Source organism: Palaemon carinicauda, chromosome 10 (genome assembly GCF_036898095.1).
Source record: "Palaemon carinicauda isolate YSFRI2023 chromosome 10, ASM3689809v2, whole genome shotgun sequence".
Taxonomy (NCBI): Eukaryota; Metazoa; Arthropoda; class Malacostraca; order Decapoda; family Palaemonidae; genus Palaemon; species Palaemon carinicauda.
Genome location: NC_090734.1, coordinates 114,160,195 through 114,178,289, shown reverse-complemented (window position 1 = coordinate 114,178,289; position 18,095 = coordinate 114,160,195). Strand labels below are relative to the sequence as shown.

Below are 18,095 nucleotides of genomic sequence, written 5' to 3'. Positions count from 1 at the left end.
GATCCAAGTCCTCTAAGGGCAGAGTCTGACTGCCCGCAACTTCAGACAGCAGTGGGAGCCAGACTCAAGAACTTCTGGCAAGCCTGGGAGAAGAGAGGCGCAGATTCACAATCTGTAAAGTTACTCAGAGAGGGGTACAAAATCCCTTTTGTACGCAAACCCCCTCTAGCAACGTCTCCCATCGATCTCTCTCCCAGGTACAGAGAGGAAGTAAAGAGACAAGCCCTGAAACTGGAAGTGTCTCTTTTGCTAGAGAAGGGAGCGGTGGTCAAAGTCTCGGACCTTCAATCACCGGGATTTTACAACCGTCTCTTCCTAGTTTCAAAGAAGACAGGAGGGTGGAGACCGGTGCTAGACGTCAGTGCTCTGAATGTCTTTGTCACAAAGACGAAGTTCTCCATGGAGACCACATAGTCAGTCTTAGCAGCGGTCAGAAGGGAAGACTGGATGGTCTCGCTAGACCTAAGGGACGCCTACTTCCGCGTCCCCATTCACTCAGACTCCCAACCTTTTCTGAGATTCGTTTTCGAAAATGTGGTCTACCAGTTTTGGGCCCTGTGCTTTGGCCTAAGCACAGCTCCTCTCGTGTTTACGAGGCTGATGAGGAATGTGGCCAAATTCCTCCACTTATCGGACATCCGAGCCTCCCTTTAATTGGACGACTGGCTTCTCAGAGCCTCTTCCAGTCGTCGCTGTCTGAAGGATCTCAAGTGGACTCTAGATCTGACCAAGGAATTAGGACTCCTAGTCAATTTGGAAAAGTCGCAGCTGGTCCCATCCCAAACTATTGTGTATTTAGGGATGGAGATTCACAGTCTAGCTTTTCGGGCTTTTCCGTCGGCCCCCAGAATAGATCAAGCCCTGTTATTCATCTAGAAGATGCTGAAGAAGGAACGCTGCTCAGTCAGGCTGTGGATGAGTCTGGTAGGGACGCTGTCATCCCTGGAACAATTTGTGTCACTAGGAAGACTACACCTCCGTCCTCTTCAATACCATCTAGCTTTTCACTGGAAAAAGGACAAGACGCTAGAAGCGGTCTCGATCCCGATTTCCGAAAAGATAAAGTCTTGTCTGACTTGGTGGAAGGACAATATCAACCTAAGCGAGGGTCTTCCCCTGGCTGTTCAGACTCCCAACCACGTTCTCTTCTCGGACGCATCGGACTTGGGCTGGGGCGCGACACTGGACGGTCGGGAATGCTCAGGTCTGTGGAACTCGAGTCAGAGGAGCATGCATATCAACTGCAAGGAGCTGTTGGCAGTACATCTGGCCTTGAAAAGCTTCGAGTATCTCCTTCGAGGCAAAGTGGTGGAAGTAAACTCAGACAACACCACGGCCTTGGCGTACATCTCCAAACAAGGAGGTACCCACTCACTGACGTTGTACGAGATCGCAAGGGACCTGCTCATCTGGTCAAAAGGTCAAGACATCTCCCTAGTAACGAGGTTCATCCAAGGCAACTTGAACGTCATAGCAGATTGTCTCAGTCGGAAAGGGCAAGTAATTCCAACAGAATGGACCCTCCACAAGGATGTGTGCAAGAGACTTTGGGCCACTTGGGGCCAACCAACCATAGATCTCTTTGCAACCTCGCTGACCAAGAGGCTTCCAATCTATTGCTCCCCAGTCCCAGACCCAGCAGCAATACATATAGATGCCTTCCTCCTAGATTGGTCACATCTGGATCTCTACGCATTCCCACCGTTCAAGATTGTCAACAAGGTACTGCAGAAGTTCGCCTCTCACGAAGGGACAAGGTTGACGTTAGTTGCTCCCCTCTGGCCCGCGAGAGAATGGTTCACCGAGGTACTTCGATGGCTAGTAGACGTTCCCAGAAGTCTTCCTCTAAGGGTAGACCTTCTACGTCAGCCTCACGTAAAGAAGGTACACCAAAGCCTCCACGCTCTTCGTCTGACTGCCTTCAGACTATCGAAAGACTCTCGAGAGCTAGAGGCTTTTCGAAGGAGGCAGCCAGTGCGATTGCTAGAGCAAGGAGAGCGTTTATCATTAGAGTCTACCAATCGAAGTGGGAAGTCTTCCGAGACTGGTGCAAGTCAGTTTCTGTATCCTCGACCAGTACCTCTGTAGCTCAAATAGCTGATTTTCTCTTATACCTGAGAAAAGGACGATCCCTTTCAGCTCCCACTATCAAGGGCTACAGAAGCATGTTGGCATCGGTCTTCCGGCATAGAGGCTTAGATCTTTCCAACAATAAAGATCTACAAGACCTCCTTAAGTCTTTTGAGACCACCAAGGAGCGTCGTTTGGCTACCCCTGGATGGAATTTAGACGTGGTGCTAAGATTCCTCATGTCAGACAGGTTTGAGCCGTTACAATCAGCCTCCCTGAAAGATCTCACTCTTAAGACACTTTTCCTGGTATGCTTAGCCTCGGCTAAATGAGTCAGTGAGATTCATGCCTTCAGCAAGAACATCGGATTTTCGTCGGAAAAAGCCACCTGTTCACTGCAACTTGGTTTTCTAGCCAAAAATGAGCTGCCTTCTCGGCCTTGGCCTAAATCTTTCGATATTCCCAGCTTATCGGAGATCGTAGGCAATGAACTAGAAAGAGTCTTATGCCCTGTTAGAGCTCTTAAGTTCTATTTAAAGCGTACCAAACCTTTACGAGGCCAATCTGAAGCTTTATGGTGTTCAGTTAAGAAACCATCTTTGCCTATGTCAAAGAATGCTTTGTCATACTTTATCAGATTGTTAATACGAGAAGCTCATTCACATCTGAGTGAGGAAGATCGAACTTTGCTTAAGGTGAAGACGCACGAAGTTAGAGCTGTAGCAACTTCCGTGGCCTTTAAGCAAAATAGATCTCTGCGAAGTATAATGGACGCAACCTATTGGAGAAGCAAGTCAGTGTTCGCGTCATTTTACTTGAAAGATGTCCAGTCTCTTTACGAGAACTGCTACACACTGGGACCATTCGTAGCAGCGAGTGCAGTAGTGGGTGAAGGCTCAACCACTACAATTCCCTAATTCCATATCCTTTTAATCTGTCTCTTGAAATGTTTTTAATGTTGTTTTTTATGGGTTGTCCGGAAGGCTAAGAAGCCTTTCGCATCCTGGTTGATTTGGCGGGTGGTCAAAGTCATTTCTTGAGAGCGCCCAGATTAGGGGTTTGATGAGGTCCTGTTGTATGGGTTGCAGCCCTTGATACTTCAGCTCCTAGGGGTCTGTCAGCATCCTAAGAGAATCGCGAGGCTCCGTAAGGAAGACGTACTTATAAGGCAGAGTAATCGTCTAAGTCGACTTCCTTACCAGGTACCTATTTATTTTGTTTTTGTTATTTTGATAACTTCTAAAATGAAATAAAAACTCTTAGCTCATAAAATGTAAACATATTTAACTGGTCTCTACCCACCACCCTGGGTGTGAATCAGCTATATATTCACCGGCTAAGTTAAATATTTAAAAATGATATTTTAATTATAAAATAAATTTTTGAATATACTTACCCGGTGAATATATAAATTAAATGACCCTCCCTTCCTCCCCAATAGAGACGCAGTGGGACGAGGAGAAAATTGAGTCTTTGTTTACATGGAGTTTGGTATCTGGCCGACAGTTGGCGCTGATGGGCACACCCACAACCTGTATAGCGATCGCTGGCGAGTTTTTTTTTGTACAGTTTTTTGTCTGTCGAGCAACAGAGTTGCAGCTATATATTCACTGGGTAAGTATATTCAAAAATTTATTTTATAATTAAAATATCATATTTCATCATTGGGAAATACAGTAGTAACAATGTAGATAACATACTACTGCACTGTACTGTATATAGTATACTGTACATTAATGATGAGTGTCATTAATGTGTTGCTGATGGTTCTTCTTATAGATACTATGCATGTTTATGTGGACACCAACAAGTTGTTGAGTACCTAATTGGAGTTGGTGCAAGATGTGAAGCAAATACATTTGATGGGGAAAGATGTCTCTATGGTGCTTTGACAGACGATATACGAAGAGTATTAACACAGCATAGTTTAGTTACAACACACACAATTAGAAGAGATGCATATGATGAGTTTTTGAGGAGGTAGGTAATTTAGATGAATTTATTATACATATTACAGTAATGTATAAAAAACTTTTTCTTAAAATTGTTAAAATACGGATACCTGTATATTCATATAAAAATAATTTTAATGATGAAATTTTTTATTTCTTTACGTACTTACCTGATGTTCATATTGCTTCTTCTACAGAAGCTTATTTTATCATCATTTACCCCTAAAACTAAAAAAATCCAATTTTATTACCTTTCAATAGACACTTGCTTCAGGTAAAGTAATGAGACACTATACCAGTTAATGGCAAGAAGTGGAGTACCAGGGCCTCTTTTGTCATTTCAGTTTTGATATCAAGCTATTCCTTATCCTCTTTACATCTTAAGTCAGTGGGGAAGAGTGTTTGCATGTATATGAACATTAGGTAAGTATAGAACTTACACAATTTTATTTTTGAAATTCCGTTTATTTCTATGAATCTCCCATGATGGTCATATTGCTGAATCCCACACGTGGATGTTGGATGCCAGTAAAGGAAATAGATAGGTAAATTATAGAAATGATATACCTGTACAGTATGAAATAATTAGAATTCTTGACTTAACTTCTCTAGATTAATGATAACAAACCATCCTTCCATTACGGGACTCCTTATTGATTTTCTAAAGATACTTTATTTGAAATATTTTGAAAATAAGAAAATTCTGAATTAACCCAACTCTAAGAAGTTAAAAGTTAAACCAACAGCCATTATAAGACCTAAAGCCTGGCAATCTCAATAAAAATCCAGGATTTTTCAAGGTAATGTTTAGCTCACACTAACATGGTACGCCACTGAGCGGCCGCTCAAACTTTCCAAAGAAAGATTTCTACAAATATTAAAGAGATGTAGGTGTACTCGTCATATATAAAACCTTAGCCTTAAAGACTTTTACAAGATTTGTATTCAATTCTTTGTGAGTTTCTGTGACCAAACTTTAAATAGAAATGACATTGCAATTTTGGACAGTGGACAATTTGGAATTCTAATCCCATATAGCAAATTAGGGATGCTACCTTTAATGTTTGTAAAATATTACTGAATGGCTCATATAGGACAAAGAAATATATTTTCTGATAAATGCTTACAACTACTGTTTATCCAAAGGGGAAGTGGAAAAAATTGTGGCATTCTTAGTTTTAAAATAATGTTTGCTCTGAAGGAAGGCAAAAGAGAGAAAATCAAAATTATCTTATTCTCCCAAAGTTTACCTTAGAAGATGGTGCTTGCAGTTTATTATGCATTTAGCTGAAGCCAATGCTAATAGAAAAATCAGTTTAGCCTTGAAATCTATAAGTGAAATATTTTCAATGATTCACAAGTTGAACCTCGTAAATACTTTAAAACAACATTCATATTAAAAAAAAACATGAACCTGATTACTGGAGGCCTTTTAATGCTAAAAGCCTGTAATAAATCCGGTATAATATATGCAAAGGATAGATCTTATCCCAAAAGCTCAAGTATAAAATTTAACATTTATCTAAATCCCTTATAAGGCTGAGATTGAAAATTCTTTTTATAAAAAGACAATGTAAAAAATTTTAACAGAATTATCCATGCTAGTTCTAGTCATTGATAAATTCTTAGAATGGCATCATTAAGATTAACCATACCCATGTATTTTAATACAAAATAATGGTAGACTTTATATTAGAACCTATAATAAATAATATAGGAAACTGCAAAAACTCTATGGTCTGAGAATGCGATATATATTCTTCAGGTGGCCTTCTTAATGAGAGAATTCCTTGACGGAGTCACTTGGTTTCAACACATAATTTTATTTGCTTGTTGAAGCCTTGTGATGGGCAAGAGGCCTCTTGAATTTGGGGAAACTGGTCTTCCAGTTCGAATCTAAATTTTTCTTCTATTTCTTCTCTTCAGTATTACTTCGACATCCTTCTAATTTTATAAATTTTCTTTTGTCTTACTGTCCTAACTCTATGAGCAATATTTCCCTTATTTATATATATATATATATATATATATATATATATATACAGTGATACCTCTGGATACGAAAGTTTCTGCTTACGAAAAATTCAGGATGCGAAAAGTGATTCGAAGATTTTTATGCCCCAGGATACGGATAAAATTTCAGGATACGAAAACCTTACGAGATCCCAACTCTTCGCCGAGAGTAATTTTAGAAAGCACGCGCCGCCAGACTTTGAACTTGGGTAGACTCACTTACAGCCTCCCGCTCACCCATTGGTTATCTCCCTACTCAGACGCTAGCTGACGCCATAAGATCCTGCTTTCCTATTGGTCGGCAACTATCCCAGCTTGCCTACGCACGGGCGTTCATCTCTCTCTCTCTCTTTTCGTTCCGACCGCGGTATCGTTAACAGACATTGTGTTGTGTGCTTTCGCTTGTTTGACTTTGTGTTAATATACAGTACATTCGTACGCCACGTGTTATCGTTAATAAACTTTCGTTACTGTGCACTGTACTGTATTAGTGTTTACTATACATAGACTGTATATAACGTTACGTAGTGTATTATATTACGTATTACTGTAGCCATGGGTCCCAAGAATGTTGCCGAAGGAAAGAAGAAGAAGACGATGCTCTCGATGGAGACGAAACTTGAAATCGTTAAAAAGTACGAGTCTGGCATGCGTTTAAGTGCGATCACCAAGGAGTATGGTCGGAATCCGTCTACGATAGGCACCATCCTGAAGCAGAAGGCGGCCATCAAAGCAGCAACACCTTCTAAGGGCGTCACTATTTTCTCCAACAAGAGAACGCACGTGCATGACGAGATGGAGAGGCTGCTTCTTGTGTGGATCAAGGACAAAGAGATCTCAGGAGACACCATCACTGAGACTACAATTTGCCAGAAGGCCTCCGCCATTTTCGGTGATCTCGTGCGTGCTCAGGCCGAAGAAGGAGCAGGAGAAGGAACATCCCAACAGGAACCCCCAGAGTTTAAGGCTTCTCGTGGGTGGTTTGAGAAGTTCAAGAAAAGGACTGGCATCCATTCAGTGGTACGGCATGGGAAGGCAGCCATCTCGGACACGAAGGCTGCCGAAGCCTTTGTTAAAACGTTCGAGGAGTTGACTCTGCAGGAAGGCTACACTTCGCAGCAAGTTTTCAATTGCGACGAAACTGGGCTTTTCTGGAAGAAAATGCCTCGTCGGACATTCATCACGGCGGAGGAGAAGAGGCTACCCGGACATAAGCCTATGAAGGACAGGCTTACCCTTGCTTTTTGTGCAAACGCCAGTGGGAACTGCAAGATAAAGCCCCTGCTGGTGTACCATTCAGAAAATCCCCGAGCCTTCAAAGCCCACAAAGTCATTAAGGAGAACCTTCCCGTGATGTGGAAGGCGAATGCAAAAGCCTGGGTAACGAGGCAACTGTTCATTGATTGGGTGAATATCTGCTTCGGTCCGACTGTCCGAAAATATTTGGAAGAAAACCGCCTCCCTATGAAATGTCTGCTGGTGTTGGACAATGCTCCAGCTCACCCTCCTGGCCTCGAGGAATATCTTCTGGCCGAGTATTCCTTCATAAAGGTCCTGTATCTACCGCCTAACACCACCCCTCTCCTCCAGCCCATGGACCAGCAAGTTATTTCTAATTTTAAAAAAAAGTACACAAAGCATCTCTTCAAGAGATGTTTCCAAGTCACAGAGAGTACAAACCTCACTCTGCGTGAATTTTGGAAAGATCACTTCAACATCGTGATATGCCTCAAACTCATCGATCTCGCTTGGCAGGAAGTTTCGAGGCGTACCCTAAACTCATCTTGGAGGAAGCTGTGGCCTGATGCTGTCTCTGCACGAGACTTCGAGGGGTTCGGGAAGCCTGGAGGAGAAGCCGAGATCGTTGACGATCCTGAACCAATTCAGCAGTCTGAGGTGGCTGACATCGTACATCTTGGTACGTCCATGGGGCTGGAAGTTAGCGCGGAAGATATCGATGAACTTATCGAGGAGCACCACGAGGAGTTGACGACGGACGACTTGAAGGAGTTGGAGACGATGCAAGTGAGTGATGTTCAAGAGCAGTTCTCTAGCGGTGATGAGGAGGATGTTGCACCTTTGAAAACGGCAGACATTAAGGAAATTCTTGCATGTTTCCATAAAATGGCAGAAAACGTCGAAAAGGAACATCCAGAAAAAGTTTATACCAACCGTGCGCTTCAACACTGCAATGACGTTTGCCTAACGCATTTTAGAAATGTGTTGAAAAGTAGGCAGAAACAAGCTTCAATGGATAGTTTCTTATTAAAGAGGCCAGCGGTATTAGTAGGCCAAGACGAAGGTGAAAGTAAAGAAAAGAAACAGAAAAAAGAAAGAGATGAAGAAGTAGAAGGTGAAAGTAAAGAAAAGAAACAGAAAAAAGAAAGTGATGAAGAAGTAGAAGAGATTTAGAAAATAAGAAAAACGTAAAGTTATAAAAAAGCAAAAAAAAAAATTCAATTTTAAGTTTTATGTTACCGTTAAGTGTTAAAGTAATTTTTTCTTTCATTTTATAGTTTTCCATACGTAATGTTAAGTGTTAATTATTTCTGCCATTTTTTTATTTCGTAAAGTTTAAGTGTTAATGTGTTAAGTGTGTAAATTACTGTACGTAGTCTGTCACTTGTTACGTTTTCTGCCTTATGCCATCCTCCTCTGCCGCGACTTCGCTATCGGACATCGTCTCAATCAAAAGGTAAGTTTCAACTTTTTTGTTACACTAATTAACTGTAACCTTTTTTTCAGAGTGTACAGGTACAGTATCAATCATTAATTTAGGTTTACGTACAGGTACAGTGACAATACACCTTCACTGATCTAAATGCTTTACGTACATACAGTACCGTAACTTTTATACAGTATCGTACCGTAGTAAAGAAAACGGACCGTTTTCTTTGGGCTTGGGGGGGATAACTTGGCTATAACTACGTACATTATTGAATAATCTCATAGTGGTTTCTGGAATGGATTAGGCTGTTTTTAACGGTTGTGTTAATTATTGAATGATAGAACTGGCTGCAATGCATGTTTATTACTACAGTTTAGCGTGTTTATGAAAGAAAAGGTGACTTTTTATAAGGCTTGGAACGGATTAGGCTATTTACATGTAAAACGCGACTCAGTATACGAAAATATCAGGATACGAAACCGCATCCTGAACGGATTAATTTCGTATCCTGAGGCATCACTGTATATATATATATATATATATATATATATATATATATATATATATATATATATATATATATATATATATATATATATATATTTGTATTTGTGTGTACATGTATATGTATATACTGTATATATGTATTTTTTCCATTTTTTTATTATTTTTTTTTTCATTCATCTTGAATGGCGTGGATATTTCCACATTCGTTATTACTGTCTGCTTGGATGAATGGGAGAAGAGATCACGATCGGGAGGTATTTGCATTCAAGGCTATATGTGAGAGTATTGGATGATCTCAGCCTTCCTGAAGATGGTTTGGACCTTTTTTGGCAGAACTATTCTCAAGGGTTGGGTTATCGAAATCCGGGGAGATCCAATTCTTGAGGTAGGATTGTCGGCTTCTGGCTGGAAGCCCATCATTACAGATATGAGGGGGATGATTCCATATTTTCTTGGTCTCAGCTCTAACAGGCAGGTTTAGCTTACACCTGTGCCTCTATATCTGTTTTGGTGTTATCTCACTGGTAGGGTATGGGGTGGACTCATTTTGTCGATTGTGGGGAATGCAAATTTCCTTTCCGATGTATGGTACTCTCTTAATATTCACAAGTAGCTCCCCCCCAAAGAAAAAAACAACAGGGACCTTTTAAATCAAAGGAGTGCAATATGAGTACTATAGTTTGCTATGCACCAAAAAATGATTCCCCTGAAGAAAGGAAAGATGAATACCATGGAGAACTGCGTAGTTTAATAGATGAGGTCCCAGAGAGAGAGATGAAAATTTTGATTGGTGATTTCAATGCTATAGTTGGAAGGAAATATCAAGTTATAAAGAATGTGGTGGGTGTTGAGGGTCTTGGCAAAGTTGCAAATGAAAATGGTGCACATTTTATAAGATTTTGTTCACCAAACAATATTGTTATTGGAGATACTCTTTTCCAGAACAAGGTCAACCACAAATATACTTGGATTTCATGTGGATATTACAAAAATCAAATAGATCATATTGCCCTTAATAAAGAGAGAAGGAGGACTCTGATAAATGTAAGAAGCTTTAGAGTTGCATATATTGGTAGAGTCCACTAGCTCCTCATTGCCACACTGAAATTAAAACTGAAAGCACCCAACAGAAATATAGATAGAATACCTAGGTTTGATACAACTAAGCTTTTAGATGAAGAGCACAGAGAAACATTTGCAACGGAATGTCGGAATCGATTTGCAGTCTTAGAGACTTTAAGAGATGAAGAGCAGACAATCAATGAAGAATTGTGTGATATTAAGAACATATATAAGTAAGTTGGTAGTGATGTTTTGGGACATGCAGTTACAGGGAGAAAACCTTGGATATCAAATGATACTTGGAATACTGTATAAAGGAGACAAAGACAGAAATTGAATGTTGAAAGTTTTCGAGGAAGTAATGAAAATTATAAGGTACACCTTGCTAAGTATTCCAGTATTGATAGTGAAGTCAAAAGAAAAGCCATGAATGATTGGAGAGAATATTTAGATAGGAAAGCAGATGAATTCAAGGAGTGGCTATGGTGTAAGAATTGCTCATAGAATTATTAATGAAATCTCTACTGGGGTAAAGAAGTATACAGTATACCCCCATCAAAAAAAGAGATGGATATGTTATAACAAGATGAAGAAAGGCAACGTTGGATGGAACACTTTAGTGAGGTTATGAATAGGAGATATGAAGGGAATAATTTGATTGAAATACCTGAAGCTGAGGAAAACTTTGATGTGTCCAAGAATTATTTTAGTGTGTTTTAAGTCAAAGTCATCATCAAAAAACTTAAGAGATGGAATGCTCCTGGATACAATGGAATACAGTAACTGCCCAGATGATATTGGCTGAAAATGAAGTGACTCCCGGAATACTTAGAAGATTATTTTGTGTTAGGAGTGTTGCCAAAAATGGCAAAAAGAAAAAGAAATAGACCTGACTGATTGCAATACTTACAGAGGCATCACACTTACATTAGTTGTCATGGAAATATATGGTTTGCTCAATCTAAAGAGACTAGAGAGAAAGATTGATGAAAAGATGAGAGATGAAGAAGTAGGATTTAGAGAAGGTAGAAGTTGTAATTACCAAATTTTTATTTTAAGACAGCAATGTGTAGAATATAGAAATCCACTTTTGATGGCATTTGTGGACTATTTAAAAGCCATTGATAGTGTGAACCAGCCAATTTTGTGGAGATTCATGTCCCTCAGTAAGTTCTCTGGTCGCGTCGTGATATCATCTCGACGCTCTCCTTATCTCAGTGCGACTCTTTGTGTCCCCGACTCCATTGTGTCCTGCGTGGTTCCCACGTGGTATCCCTGTGCTATCCCTTTGTGTCCCGACTCCATTGTGTCCTGCGTGGTTCCCACGTGGTATCCCTGTGCTATCCCTTTGTGTCCCCGTGTGTTTACCTTATCCTTCCCTTGTGGTCTCACGTGTTATTCTTGTCCTTATTACCCTTTCCCACTGCATTCCTGTGTCTTGCGGTGTTGCGATAGTGCGTGATGGAGCATCCCCGTCATTGTCCTGGGCCTAGAGCCGGGAAGTCGTGTGGTGCGTTTCTTTCTAAGCCGGAGGTAGACCCTCATTCCTTGTGCTCGTCGTGCAGGGGTAGAGTGTGTTCTCCGTCTGACACATGTCCGGAGTGCGTTTCTTGGAGTGAGGTCCAGTTGGTACGATTCAGTACCAAGAAAAAGAAGTTTGCCAAGTGGTCGCCCAAGAAGCCTAGCACCTTTTCGCCCTTTTACGTCTCCAGAAGGACCGTCGAGTAGGGTTTCCCTTTCATCTTCCCCTACCCAGAGTAGGGGACGAGGTAAGTCCTTTGCGGGGAAGAAGCCAGAGGCTCTTCCCCAAGAGTCTATTATCCATGATAGTGGGGTAGCAGCATCTTTCCAGCCAAGTGGGGGCCTGAAATTGAGTTTAGTGGGGGTCCTAGGGACGATGCCCTGGTACACGCGGGTCACGTCTCTTCGGATGATCCCGTGTGGAGTAAAACTGTCCCTGTCTCTTCCCCCGCATCATGGGCAGGTTTTTCAGGTACCTCCGCAGCTGAAGGCGCCCCAGAGAAGGAAGACTCACCAGCGGCGGATCCCCTCGAATGGGTCCCTCTTAGGACGCCCTGTAGGTCCCCGTTGAGGTTGGAGGAAGGCCTCGGATGCTGGTTCCCCAACGTAGAGCTTCCACGCTCTCCCCCAGCACCGTCGTCGTCAGTACCGGAAGTGTTCCTGCAGCCCGCGCCCTCCATAGGACAGCAAGCCGTTGAGACGACCACTCTCCGGGCCCCGGCCCCTCGGACGGGTTATGAAGAGTCCTCCGATTCATCGGTTGCTACAACCCCCTATTCCTCGGAAGGAGAAAACCGGAGGAATTCCCGACGGAAGCGTGAGAGATCCCGGAGGAGGCACTCCCGTTCTCTGTCACGTTCCAGGTCTCGGCATGGGAGGATGCGCTCCAGGTCTCCTAGGAGAAAATTCAGGAGGAGCAGATCACCAGAGTAGGAATGGGTGGTCATCCCCCGCTGTAAGCTCATGGACCTTACTTCGGTCACGAGCACTTCAGGCTGGCGACCCAGAGACAAGTCTCCAGGAAGGTTCTCCTCGAGGCACAAGCTAGAACCATGGAGGGACCCGGCCTCGCGGACCTCTTCCGACAGGCGTAAGACCGCGAGGGTTCCGACTCAATCCGCCCAGTGGAGGGAGTCGCCCCCTCGGACGGGCAACCTCGTTGTGCCCTCGAAAGTGGCAGCACGGACCCTGGAGAAGGAGAGACGGCTTCCTCCGTCGGGCAAGCCCACGGAAGCCGCGCCCTTCATGACTAAGGACAGACAGAGGACGGAGGCCCTCGCCGCCACGGCAATGTCCGTCCTGCGTCCAGAGCCTTACGCGGAGGCATCCGTCTGTGGGATTCCCTCTAGAGAAGTAGGCCGCCAGACGGAGGACATCGACGACGACGTGGAGGGCGCCCCAGCGGAGGACTCAGCTTACAGGAGGGTGATAAGCCTCATTAGACGACACCATCGTATTGAGGAGCTTGAACCCTCCGACGAGGATCCCTGGCTCTCTAGCCTCAATAGACTAATGGAGGCCCCTGCCCAGCGGAGGGCTCCGTTGGCTCTTCCAGTGGCCAGAGACGTGAGGCTCGGTAGAGCTCTCGTCAACAAGATTGTGTCTGGCAATGCAGAAGCCCCCAAGTCTCAGAGCTCCTCGAAGTTGATCCAGGGACTGAGGTCCCAGAGTAAATTCTACCTTCCAGAGGGTCAACGTCCAGGGGCCTGCAAGGTGGAACCCTCCCTCGAAGTTTTAGGCCAAGGGGCTCCAGAAGACAGAGCCTCATCAGCCCCAATCTGCTTCTCCTAATCAGAGACGACTATGATGGAGGAGATGGCAAAAGACCTAGCAAACGTCGCCTCTTGGCTAGACTGATGGGCCTCCACTCTCGTAAGTGTTCAATCCTCCTACGACCTTTCAATTCAGGGGAATCAGGCTCTCCTGAAGGAGCTAATTATCTCGGGAGGTAGGGCATTAAAGTTCTTGTCCTACCAGTCCCTAGCCCAATCAGCCAACTGGGTACTCAGGAGGAGAGACACTGTCCTGAGCAAGCTGTCGAGGAGGATACCGGACAGGGAAGCGAGGGCCCTGAGAAGCCTGCCCCTATGGGAAGACGTCCTCTTTCCCCTGGAGGCAGAGGAAATCATGGAGAAGGTCTTGAAGAGGAAGGAGGTGAGTGTTCCGAGACCTCAAGCACCGAGGAGGCCCTTCCACTGGAGGCCCGGGTCCGATGGTCCTGCTACTCCTCGAGCCTCATCTAGCCAGCACAGGAGAGACTCCCCAGCTGCTCCTTGGTCACAGCCGTCTCCGCCCTCCCGTAGGGGAACAGCATCAGCCCCAGCCTCCTTTAGAATTTCCTTCTCGGCCTCCAGGAGGGGGCGTACAGGTCGTTCCTCCAGAAGAAGATAGGGAGAGAGGCCTCCTACTCCTGCCCAAGCCTCAGGTGGGGGGATGCCTCAGACTTTTTTGGCAAGCATGGAAAAACCACGGAGCAGACCCGTGGACAGTAACAGTGTTGAAGGAGGAGTACAGGCTACCGTTTCTGGCAGAACCTTTGCCCCTGATCCCAGCCATTCGGGCGGAGTGGTTGGCTCCCAAGGACCCCTTGAAGAGAATAGCCTTACAAGAGGAAGTTTCCACGATGTTGGCGAAGGGAGCAATGGAAACGGTACGGGACCCGGGCCCGGGCTTCTACAGTCGGCTCTTCCTGGTGGAGAAAGCAACGGGAGGTTGGAGACCGGTCATAGACCTCTTGGCTCTCAACAAGTTTGTGTGCAAAACCGACTTCAAGATGGACACCCCGAAGTTGGTCCTAGAGTCCTTGAGGGAAGGGGACTTCATGATGTCCATAGACCTCAAGGACGCTTATTTTCAAATCCCAGTTCACCCCTCCAGCAGGAAGTATCTTCGGGTGCAGTGGGGTGCCCAGACCTTGCAGTTCAGGTCCCTCTGCTTCGGACTATCCACAGCGCCTCAGGTCTTCACGAGGGTCTTCGCAACAGTCTCAGTGTGGGCTCACGAACGGGTCATCCGCCTGATTCGTTACCTAGACGACTGGTTGCTCCTTTCATCCTCAGAGGAAGTTTTGAGGGATCAAGGCAAAAAGCTTCTGCAGTTCTGCAAGATTCTGGGCATCACCATCAACCTGGAGAAGTCTCATCTGTTACCCTCCACCAGGATGACTTATCTAGGGATGGTCCTGGATTCCCGTTTAGTGAGAGCCTTTCCGTCGGAAGAGAGGCTGACCAACTTGGACCAAATCCCCCGCCCCTTCTTGGCGGGACAACCCAGGAGAGCAAAGGACTGGCAGAGGTTAATAGGTCACCTCGTGTCATAGGAGAAATTGGTTCCCCCGGGGAGACTCAAGCTCAGGAACATCCAATGGAACCTGAAGGGACTCTGGAACCAGACGGATTCCCCCACAAGGTGGTTCCAGTTCTTCTGGAAACGGAAGAAGTCCTAGTGCGGTGGCAAGACCTGACAAACACCCTCAAGGGGATGCCCTTTGCAGCTGAGCCCCCCGAGATGCTTCTCTTCACAGACGCTTCCAAGGAGGGATGGGGTGCCCATCTCCTCGGAAGGTCAGCAAGAGGCAGTTGGACGGAGGAAGAAAAGGCACAACACATAAACATCCTAGAGATGAGGGCAGTTCGGAAGGCGTGCCCACAGTTCGTCAACCTTCTACGGGGAAACACCGCGGCGTTGATGTGCGACAACGCCACAGTAGTAGCTTACATAAAGAAGCAGGGAGGATTGAAATCGAGGGAGCCGTGTAACCTCACGTTGGAACTTCTGGATTGGGCCACGACAGAACATATCACGATCGCAGCGAGGTTCATTCCAGGGAAAAGAAACGTCCTGGCCGATGGACTCAGCAGGATGGGTCAAGTGGTGGGAACCGAGTGGTCCCTGCACTCAGAGGTAGCCAAGCTCATCATCCAGAAATGGGGTTCGCCAGTGATGGATCTCTTCGCAACAAGACTGAATGCAAAACTCCTTGTGTTCTGTTCTCCTGTCCCAGACCCAAAAGCGGCGTTGGAGGACGCTTTCCAACACCGGTGTGACAATCTGGACGTACACGCCTTCCCCCTTTCGCGTTGCTCAGACAGGTGCTCAACAGGGTAAGGACGGCCCACAACCTAAAGATGACTTTGGTAGTGCCCAGGGGGCCAGAGAGGGAGTGGTTCGCCGACCTAAAAGAACTAGCGTGTCTTCCCCCTTGGCTTCTTCCAGACAGGCCAGACCTGCTGCGACAACCCCACTTCCAAAGGTTCCACGACAATCCTCGATCCCTCCGCCTTCACACGTGAAGGTTATCGAGCATCTCCTGAAGAAGGAAGGCTATTCAGCTAGAACGGCCGAAAGGATGTCGGGATATCTGAGGCGTTCATCGGCAGCGGTGTACCAGGCTAAGTGGACCACCTTTACGAAGTGGTGCTCCTCCAGAAACATCAAGCCGTTGAGGGCCTCTATTCCGGACATTGCGGACTTCCTGGTACATCTCAGGGATGTAGTCGGTATGTCTATCCTGGCCATCAAAGGAGTCCGTGCAGCTTTAGGCCAAGTCTTCCTACTGAAGGGCATCGATCTGGGTTCCTCGAGACATATCTCAATGCTCATCAAGAGCTTCGAACAAGCATGCCCCCTCAAACTGTCAGGGTGCCGCAGTGGGATATGGCAAGGGTCCTGAAGATGTTAAGTGAACCCCCGTTCAAATCCCTGAAAGACATAGTGGACAGGGACCTCACCCTCAAGACTGTCTTCCTGTTGGCACTGGCATCAGCTAAGAGAGTGGGTGAGATTCACGGGCTGTCTTACGAGGTCTCACACACGAAGGGTTGGCGGGAGATTTCCCTCAAGTTCGTCCCGACTTTTGTGGCTAAGACCCAGAATCCAGCAGTTTGGGATCCCAGGTTTGAGGGCTTCTCAGTACCAGCAATTCCTTGTTCGGGCAATCCGGAGGACTTGAAGTTGTGTCCTGTCAGAGCCATAAGGAAATACCTGGAGAGGACTTGTAATCTCCGTCCTGGTATCAAGAGCCTTTTTGTCTCCACAGGTACAGTGAAAAAGCCAGTTTCGAAGAACACTATCTCCTTCTAGCTAAGACAGGCGATTATCAGGGCCTATAGCAGTGCGGACGTTCCTCTGCCGGGAAAACCCAGGCCCCATGACATTAGGGGTCTAAGTACCTCCCTAGCTTTCGAAAGGAACATGACAGTGGCGCAGATCCTAAGAGCAGGCACCTGGTCTAACCAGTCTACCTTCACAATGCACTACCTGAAGGAATGCTCAAGAAAGTCCCTAGACGGGTTCTCTATAGGAACAGTCATCTCAGCGCTCCAAGCAATTTAACGGTGTAGCCCCAGGTACGATTGTGGGTTGTAAGACCAAGAGACACAGGTTCGTTTCCCTAAAACCCCCTTGTTCTTCCTTCCCCTCTTTCCCTTGGAGATAGACTCAGATAGAGCCTGCACAAGACCTCAAGTCACAACATCATCAAAGGACACTTCTCCGAGGAATTCTTGCACAGGTAAGTTACTTAGACACTAACATGAGCTCTTTGTGTAGTTTTCTCCTACGTTTCGTTTTCTGACCGTCTCTGAACCTAGCCCCCTATCTAGGTTCCATTGCACCCTGCTTAGCTAGATCTAGGGGTCAAGAAGGACACTCCCACCTCCTAAAGTGTAAGTCTCCTAAGAAAGTAGTTCGAGGTAAGTTTCCGTGTTGGAACAAATCACAAATTTTAAGTAATTTTATAATTTGTATTTTTCCTAACATACTTACCTCGAACTACTTTCGGGTAATGGCCCTCCCTTCCGTCCCCGAGTGTCTTCCTGACCCTTTAAGTAATTAAACAACCAAGAACTTACTGAGGGTCGAGACCCAAGCTAGCACGCTCCCTGACCCGGGCCTAGCCTCAGGGCACGTATCCTTCCGCCTGAGGTTAGCCCTCACAGAAAACGGAAGTAGGGTAAACTACACAAAACTCTGGTCATATGAGAGGAGATTCCAGGTACTCCTAAGAAAGTAGTTCGAGGTAAGTATGTTAGGAAAAATACAAATTACTTAAAATTTGTGATATTTGATTAAGTCTGTTCATGAGCATAGCAAATGCAAAGTTAATGTTAGTTAATTCCTATCAAATGAATTTCCAGTGAATTGTGGAGCACTCCAAAGGAATGTGTTGTCACCTATGTTGTTTATCCTCATAGATTTTGTAATGCATAGAACAGCTGGGGATGGTGGAGAAGGATTGGACTGAATTGGTAACAGGAAATTAGTTGACTTATAGTATGCTGATGACGCTGTCCTAATTAGCA

At 45.1% G+C, this 18,095-nt stretch overlaps 2 protein-coding genes across 2 annotated transcripts in view; one reads left to right on the top strand and one right to left on the bottom strand.

Moving 5' to 3' along the window:
* LOC137648679 (ankyrin repeat and BTB/POZ domain-containing protein 1-like) overlaps nt 1–18,095 on the top strand; it is a 253,964-nt gene that overhangs the window by 15,286 nt on the left and 220,583 nt on the right. The window contains exon 3 of the mRNA XM_068381691.1: nt 3,850–4,050. Within this exon, the coding sequence (XP_068237792.1) occupies nt 3,850–4,050 (201 nt within the window). The remainder of the gene's footprint in view (nt 1–3,849; nt 4,051–18,095) is intronic.
* LOC137648680 (ras-related protein Rab-32-like) overlaps nt 1–18,095 on the bottom strand; it is a 273,560-nt gene that overhangs the window by 88,771 nt on the left and 166,694 nt on the right. The window lies entirely within an intron of this gene.